The sequence below is a fragment of the Oryzias melastigma genome, linkage group LG3 (assembly GCF_002922805.2).
Source record: "Oryzias melastigma strain HK-1 linkage group LG3, ASM292280v2, whole genome shotgun sequence".
NCBI lineage: Eukaryota > Metazoa > Chordata > Actinopteri > Beloniformes > Adrianichthyidae > Oryzias > Oryzias melastigma.
The window spans coordinates 34,903,402-34,911,915 of record NC_050514.1 but is presented as its reverse complement, the minus strand read 5'-3'; the positions used below and the strand labels follow the sequence as shown (position 1 = coordinate 34,911,915).

Sequence of the window (8,514 nt, the reverse complement as noted above, 5' to 3'; positions counted from 1 at the left end):
GAATCAGATTGTAGTAAAGTTGAACAAAGTTGTGAGCGTTCAACTTTTCTCATTATTTGAGACCAAAATTTTATCTTTTGTGAAAAATAGTTCCTTTGTTTCAGATGCCGACCTCATTAGAATTCACCTTGTTTTAATACCAGAATCTATGGAAGGAGAGAAGCTGCAGGGTTCATTCAAAGTTTAACAAACTTTCATCTTAATTGTCTTTATTTTTAGTTAGTTTAAAGCTAATGATGGTTAAGATGTGAGCTTTATATCCACTTTGCACATAACCCGATTAGTCAACTAATCGGAAAAAATAATCTGTGATTAGTCGTGTATTAAAATAATCGTTTGTGGCAGCACTACCCGATATCCAGCAGCTGAAGGACAAGAGAAACTTGTTGAAGACCATAAAGTCCCGTCCTGAACAGAACAGAAGGTTAAGAGTCCAGGAAGACATCCTCTGAATTTTTAAACAGCTGTGAGAACTGAAGATCCTCACATGATCAGGGAAACGTCTTTAGATTAACCTCTGAGGTTCATATCTCTGAAACTAGAATCCAGGGAGAACACGACCTGAAAGAAGCAGAACCTCCACAGGTGTTCTTCCTCCTCCTGAAGCCACCAGAACCTCTTCTGGTTCTGATGTTTCCAGAAAGCGTCTGCAGTCTTTACGTCTGATCATCCTGACGCTTTCACTGACACTCGTTCACTAGAGCAGCCTAACGTCCGGCGTGCTGTGAGCTGCCGTTTCCGTTTGTTTGTGAAGGCAGCGCCGTTCAGCCTTTGGGTTCAGAATCCGGGTTCCTGCATAAATTTCCAGCCTGGAAGGAGGAATGTTGGGAGTGAATGAAGCCCAGCGTGGGAGCGGCCGGGCCCTCCGCGGTCTGGGCGCCCGTCCACGTCGCCATGGTTTCACCTGCAGACCGCAGCTCACCCATTGTTGCTGTGGTCTTCATCAGGGCTGTCAGGCTCCGCTCACCGGACCATCCGTGTCCGCGGTGACCTCCTCTAACAGGGGGGGTCATGTCGTCCTCGGGGCCTCCGACAGCAGAACTTGTGTTCTTGTGGTTGCCACGGTGATGTCACAACAACTTTCATTTAGCAGGTCAGCAGGGGGCAGCAGAGAGGAGAGGTGAGGAAGAGGGGAGGCCTCAGGGAGTCAGCTGGTGGGCGTGGCTTAACATGTGAAAGCAGAGTGGGAGCCGCCAGGACGAGAGACACTTGCAGAGACAGAGAGACAGCATGGTGTCAGGCTGGAGAGCAGAAGAGGGGGCCCAGATCCACAGAGAGCATGGTAAGGCCCGTGTGTGCACGTCTGTGTGGGGTGTGCACGTGGGTGTGTGCACCGGATCTGCTGTGGGGGAGGGAGCGGCAGCGGTGTAGAGTTTCTAGAAAGGTGTGCTCTTCAAACGTGAAGTTTGTTGTTTGGAGGGGCAGCAGAGCAGAGACCAAACTGTTTAGATGGACCCCCCATACCCTTAAACTGTGGGTTACAGAGAGCAGTTGTGAGCAATCAGAACCAGCAATCAAAGCGAGAGTCTGCTGAACTCTTTTCCTCTGACTGCACCTGAACGCCTCGCGGTGCTCCCCACCGCTCACCTCTGGAACCGTCTGCAGCTTCTGACCTTCATTCTGCAGTTTCAACATGTGCTTGTTGTTCGGGTTCTTCTTCTTGTGTCTAAAAAACACCCAGGAACTGATCCATTCCTACAGTTTTGTTCTGGTGGTCTTCAGACCTGCTTTTGGGCTCCGCCAGAAGAGATTTTCTTTAGTTTCCAACTTATTTCTGATCAGATGTTTTTCTTCTTCACACCCTGGAGCTCAGAGCTGCTCAGGTCACATCAGGAGCAGCAGTTCAGGGAAAGCAGGATTACATACGTGACGACAGAGATGACGGTTTCAATGGAGAACCGTGTGAACCAGAGGAAGAAGATCTGGTGTCACTCTGGGCGATTGTGTAGAAGGTCGTCTGAGTTCTGTAGAGATCTGATGGAATGAGAAGCAGCTTTCATGAGAAATGATGCAAACGGCAACAGATCGTTTGTGACGCCAGCTGAAGGATCAGAGCTTTGGTTTGGTAAACACAGGAACTGATCTCTGTGGGAACGTCACCAGACTGATCTGACTGCAGAACCTTCATCTGCGGTCCGTGTAGTTCCAGGGATGACGACTATCAGTCATCAACTATCAATCATATGAAGAAAGTCTTTGATAATCTGCAGTTTCATGATTCTAATGAGTCTCTGCTTTGTTGGGATTCACAGCTGAATCTTTTGACCAGCAGGGGGCGCTGTGGTTCATCTAGCTTGTTTTTTTTTGTAGAACATTGCCGTAAAAACAGAAAGCAGTCTGAAGACCATTTGAAAGCTTTGTGTAAACCGTAGACATTTCAAACACAGATATTAACATTCATCAGAATAGTAACTGAACCTCCTCCACCGTGTGACCTACCATCACCGCAAGACTAGCAGCCAGCAGCTGAGATGATCGGCGCCGGCAGTATCTTGGGGGTGTTTTTTCACAAGCGAGAGAAGATCAGAGCGTGAGATCAACAGGCGGATTGGAGCGGCGTCATCGTTATCGTGGTTAAGAGATGGTTGAGTCAAGAAGCAAAGCTGTCAACTTACTGGTCAATCTTCCCTCCAAGACTCGACTCATGAGCTCTGGATCCTGACCCAAAGAACCAGGTCCCAAATGCAAGTCACAAGTTTCCTCTGCAGAATGGCACTCCTTTAGGATTAGGAGCAAATGAGTTTCTCAGATCTCTTGTCAGTACAGTATTCCCTTCTTATTCCCGGGGTCAGGGACCGGAGACCTCTGCGAAAAAGCCAAATACGTGAATGCGGAATCCCCCAATCTCAATCTCCCCCGCCACCACCCTCATCCAAAACACTTCTGATCATGCTTTGTAAACATTTATTAAAGAACATTAGAGTATTGTTCAGCATAAAGAGTTTTTTTTTTTTTAATACTTTATACTTTTATTTTTGCTTTGAAAATGGGAAGCTTCACCAACACTGTATTTTGAAGATTTATTTAGCTTCACACAGTCGGCTTATTTTTAGTTTATAATCTTAAAATCCAACATTATTCTGCATTTCAGAGCTAAAACTACATTGTTACCCATTTGCATTTTTACTACACTCTACTATATTTATAAAGATTGGGAATCAATGATCTTGGATGTCATGAATATTTGTACTTATATATTTTAGAGATAATCTTGAGGATGCGAGAACTCAGATACTCGTGACAGCTCTAATAATAACATGATGATAGAAAACATTACACCCATTCTCTAATAATAAAATATGAGTAACAATTACCATGATGAAGATGTCAAGTACAGTGAGGAAGACGCCAAGACCGCAGGATGCTCCTGTTTTAGGTGGTCGTGCTTTAGTGCTGCCGTGAAGCGTAACTGAATCTGTCCTCTTCTCCTATGGTTGAGGAAGGACTACAGCGCCTGAAGAACTTCCTGGTTTGCTTTGTGATCCAACTGACTTTGTGACTGGTGGTTATTTTAATCTTTTAAAATGACGATTAAAAAAACAAAACAAAAAAAACGATGTGTTGACCTTACTAAATTAGTGTAGACATTTTTCATAGATCTTATAGTTGTAACACTATTATTTGGTGACTCTTCAATGGCCTTAAGGTGTGTTGTTGTGTGGCTCTGCAACAGACTGGAGACCTGTTCAGGTCATTCAACATTAGCTGGGATAGGCTCCAGCAACCTCATGACTCTTAAAGGGAGTCAGCGAGTTCTGAAGAGGATGGATGGTTGGATGGATGGATGGTTGGATGGATCCATCCATCCATGTGATTCTCAAAGTTCTTTATACCGCTGAATTAAGTTTCTCAAATCTGTGTTCCAGTACTTTTTCTACTTGGGAAAAAGAAATCCATATAGTCATTTTTCTGCTTTTAACGTTCTGGTCCACTGATGTTTTACATGTTGGTCGCAGAGTCCAAGGATGAATTTCAAGTCCTTTTCTACACGTTTACCCCCCGTTTCGACCCGACCCTGATTCCGATGCCGTCTCAGGTTGAACCAGTAATTACAGTCAAAACCAAAATCCTATCTGATATCTGTGAAGGGTTCGGATGTGCCTCGGTTGGTTGAGACCAGCCGGTTTAGAGGAAACGGAGGCTGGAATCCTCTCTTTCAGTTCCAGAGACGAGGAGAGAGGAGCGGAGCTCAGGTCCTCTGACAGGCGGAGCTGTCGGGGCTTGTTGGGGGGCTGCTGGTGCCTTCCTGTGAGTGATGAGGCTCTGCAGGAATGTTTCTGTTCTGATGGATGAAGCGGTGAAGAGCTCGCTCTCAGAGTTCAGACATGTGCAGAAGCTTCTGCGGTGCGCCATGTGGATCAGATTTAACACGCCGCCTCCCGGGTCACATGTCAACCGCAGGAACTTGGCCTTTGTACCTGCAGCCTCGCACTGCCGCCGGACCCGTCCGGGGCAGGAAGTGCTAATTGTCCAGGGTGTCGAGTGGTGTGTTGTTGGGACAGGTCAGTTCCGGGGCAGTGCTCTGTGAAGTCCATCAGCACAAAGGTGCAGTGTTCCTGCAGAGCCCCTTCCTCTGCAGTGAAACATGAAACCCCCTCCACGAGGGGAAGCACCCCCATGAATTTAACCCCCGTAAAGCAGGGTCCCCTCTGACCTCTGGACGAGCTGAACCTGCTGCACTCTGCAGGCCGATCTACCGGATCAAACACTCAGATGGGGATTATTGTCACATTAATGATGGGGGCTCTGGTTTGAGCTTTCAGTCTGAAGGTGATGAGCAAGACCTCAGCTCCAAAAACATCAACTCCTGTTGGTTGATGTGAGCCGAATGTTTTTACATGTTAAAGAATGAACGTTTGGATGAAAACATCTGATACAATCGGTGTTTACAAGTCGGAAATTCGGATGAAAACCTTTGATACACTTGATGTTTACAAGTCTGAAATCAGATGTACAACAACAAAAAAGGGAGCTAAAAACAGGAAAATGTTCAAGTAAAAACCTTTTAGTTTGATTACATATTTTGTATTTTAAGAAAACTTTTTCATCTTTATTTATTTGATTGCTGTTAAGAAATCAAAATACTTGTTCTGCATGTACACTCAGACATTATTTCCTCTTCATCATGTGTTGAAAACACTAAAAGCACCATTTTCTTTGGATTGGGTCTTTTATGTGAACTCATACAGGGCGGTTGACCCGTACGGGTTCTGCAGGTTTTTGGGTTCAGCACACTGTCTTGCAGGGTCCAGATGACCCCACTTTTAATGTAGACAAGCTAAGCAGAGCGGAAGGGTTAAAGGCCGGTTCTGCTGCTGCTCAGAGAGGTTCTATAGGTGCTGTCAGCTGGCTGTGAGAATCCTCCCAATCTAATCTGCTGTTGTAGAGACCTGCACCATTTCAAGGTCAGGGCTGCCCCCCCCTCCAAAACTGCAGCTGAGATGGTTTTGTCTTTGTGTTCATGTGCAGCAGCTGCAGGTCTGATCTGCCACCTCGATGCCTTCAAAGACACGATGAGGCCTCGTCTTTATGACTCCTGTTCCTGTAGTTCATTAATGCCTGCCTGGGAAAAACTGAACATCTGCATTAAAGAGAGAGAACAATCAAATCAACAACTGAAAAAGAGACATTTGTGGCTTGCTGGAGGTCATCCTGCAGGGCTCTGGCAGTGCTCCTCCTGTATCTCCTTGGAGAACGCAGGAGGTAGTGGTCCTGATGCAGGTTGCTGCTCCTAATGTACTCCTCCTGATGTACTGGTCTGTCTCCTGGTATCGCCGTCATTCAAACCTTCTTGCCACAGCTCACATTAGGGGTTTAATGGATCACAAAACTCACGGTTCAGATCATGTCACGCTTTTAGAAAAAAAAAAAAAAACAATAGAAAAAAATAAGATAACAGCTTAATGGTCCAAATTAAATCATAATGATAAAGTTCAAATTAAACTTTAATTATTTTGTGGTAATAATTGTAGTTTTGAAACTAACTGTGGGAACATGTGAATATTTCAAATAATTATCATCCGAGTACCTGTGCAGGTGAGGCGCTGCCATGCCGCTTTTCCTGATGATTTTTGACCCTTTTGGCTTACCGTACTTCCTTCCTGTGACGGTACATCCCGGTTGCAGGAGCAGCGACTGCAGTACAGCTGCTGCTCTGAACCCAGACACAGACGTGCACCAATGCTTTTATTCAGCTCTTCAGAATAAATAAACCGGATCTCTCAGTATCTGTTCCAGAAAAGATTTTTACTGAAGCTCCTCCCACACATGGCGGGAGCTTCGAGTTAACAGACTTTTGGATAACCATCAAGAAGCAACTTTATCACATGTAAAAAAAAAAACTAAAAAAGACGGTGTACAGTACATGGATTTGACGCCTGTTGACAGACAATTGATTTTAAGAATGGGGTCTGATCTGCGGTACACATGTGGGCTGAACTGTGGCTAGTGATCCGTTACACCCCTCGCTCTCATTGACATGCCGTCCTGGATGAGCTGGACTACCTGGTCCACTTGTGTGGGTTGTAGACACCGTCTCATGGTACCGCTGCACTGACAACACTGTTGGTGTTCAAAAGTCACCAAAACATCAGCCTGAGAGCATCAGGATGGAGAGGTTGTCCGTGGTCACACTTACAGATCCACTCCTAGATTGAAGGGGTCCTGCTGATTGTCCGTTATTTCCACCTGTTGTCTGTTCCACTTCACAAAAACATGTGAAACTGAGTCAGTCAGTGTTGCTTCCTAATTGGACAGTTTGATTACAGAGGAGTGTGACTGACTTGGAGTAACATTGACTCTTTATTTTTGCACAGTGTATTTAGTTACATTTTTATCATTTTTATTTCCTCTATAATTGGTTGCCCGGGACCAGAGATTGTAATTGATTTCACTCTGTAGTGAAATGACAAAGATCCTTAAATCCATCCATTTTCCAAACTGCTTTGTCCCTTTCTGGGTCACAGGGGTAGTGGAGTCTAACCCGGCTACTCGTGGGTGAAGGCCTGGTGCAACCTGGACCGGTCACCAGTCTGCTGCAGGGCCTCAATCACACACTCATATTCACACCTAAGGAGAATTAGAGTAACCAGTTACCCTATGAAGCATGTTTTGGGACGGTGGGAGGAAGCCGGAGTCCCCGGAGAAAACCCACACATGCACGGGGAGAACATGCAAACTCCATACAGGAACGTCCCAGTTGGTGGTTCTGGTTCAGGTCCACCAGCAGGGACTTGAACCGGGGACCTTCTTGCTGTGAGGCAAGAGTGCTGACCACTGCACCACCAAGCTGCCCAAGATCATTGAATAATTCTGTATTTTGTGGCAATGCTAACATAAAAGTGAAATAATAACATTTAATCATATTTGAAAAATATGAAGCTGAAGGTCTTTAATCCTGTGAGAGAACTTCAGCTTCATATTTTTTCATCTGTGTGGGGTGAAACAGCAGCATTTACACACTTGCCAGGTTCATTATGAACTATGGCTGAAAGCTGGTTTAGAAGAACTGTAGAGGAAACATTTCCCACACTGTGGAGTGTGACGGTTATCGGCCCTGATCTGGAGCAGAGAGAACTGGTTCAGTCAGGACCCAGCGTTATTTTGGTGCAAACGTCCTTACGGCTCCGGCGTCTGGAACGCGCTCCTGCCGCCTCCTCCGTCCGAGTGAAGGCTCTTCTCTGAGCTGCCGCTTGTTGCTGCTCGTCGTTTGACGACGCAGATAAGATCTCGCAGACGAAACTTTAATCCCTGTGGGGAAACATTTCTGAAACGTGCTGCAGCAGGTCGCAGAAACCCAAAACAGATGATCTGTACTGGAAGCCAATCCTCACACGGGACTCGTGTTACGGGCCGATCCTTCACAGGACTGTTAGGATGTAAATGTGGGCGAGCTGTTGTCACAGCAGCGCCGCCGCATGACTCACCTGTTCTGCTGATGTGTAGGCCGTGGAGCTGTCACTAACAATTATTTCAGTTCTAGATTAGTCACAGATTATTCAATTAGTCACTGATTGTCGTTTACGTAAGGTGGTGTGCATTTCTTTTTTAGGAATAGTGACCAGTAAAATATTCTATCATTATTTTCCCTCCATGTATTTGTAAAAGTGTCTCATCCAGGGTGCAGCACCGAGGCATGTCTTTAAATCCAGACAGAGGTCTGGTTCTTTTCAAAGCACCATCAGGATGCTCGGTGTGAAGGTCCGTACACACCTGCTGCGTCGACTGGCATTCAAGCAGCATAGACCAGAATTTTAGGTTTCCGCGTCTGGAACCCTCTAGATCGTGTGTGGCTACGTTCGTTTTTCAGTCTGGTCGCAGTACAGATTGGATGTTCGTAGATCGCGCTCTGAAAGTTCAACCGGTTGGACATTTTCACACTAAATCGCTGCAACACAGGACTGTGATCAATCAGTGGCCTGGATTTGGTAGTGACGTGTAGTGGTCCCCACTTCAAAACATGGAAGTACTGACAGTCGATTATTTATCTTTCTCAAAGGAAAGATAAATTATTTC

General features: G+C 45.7%; 1 protein-coding gene across 2 annotated transcripts in view; it reads left to right on the top strand.

The window, feature by feature from the left end:
* The first annotated feature begins 1,093 nt into the window (after positions 1 to 1,093).
* The window catches only part of plekhg4 (pleckstrin homology domain containing, family G (with RhoGef domain) member 4), a 34,431-nt gene continuing 27,010 nt past the window's right edge, over positions 1,094 to 8,514 (top strand). Inside the window, exon 1 of one of the 2 annotated variants that reach the window (XM_024296183.2) lies at positions 1,094 to 1,282. In XM_024296183.2, the coding sequence (XP_024151951.1) occupies positions 1,280 to 1,282 (3 nt within the window). In that variant the 5' untranslated portion in view covers positions 1,094 to 1,279. The remainder of the gene's footprint in view (positions 1,283 to 8,514) is intronic. The other variant, XM_036211385.1, reaches the window with a different exon arrangement.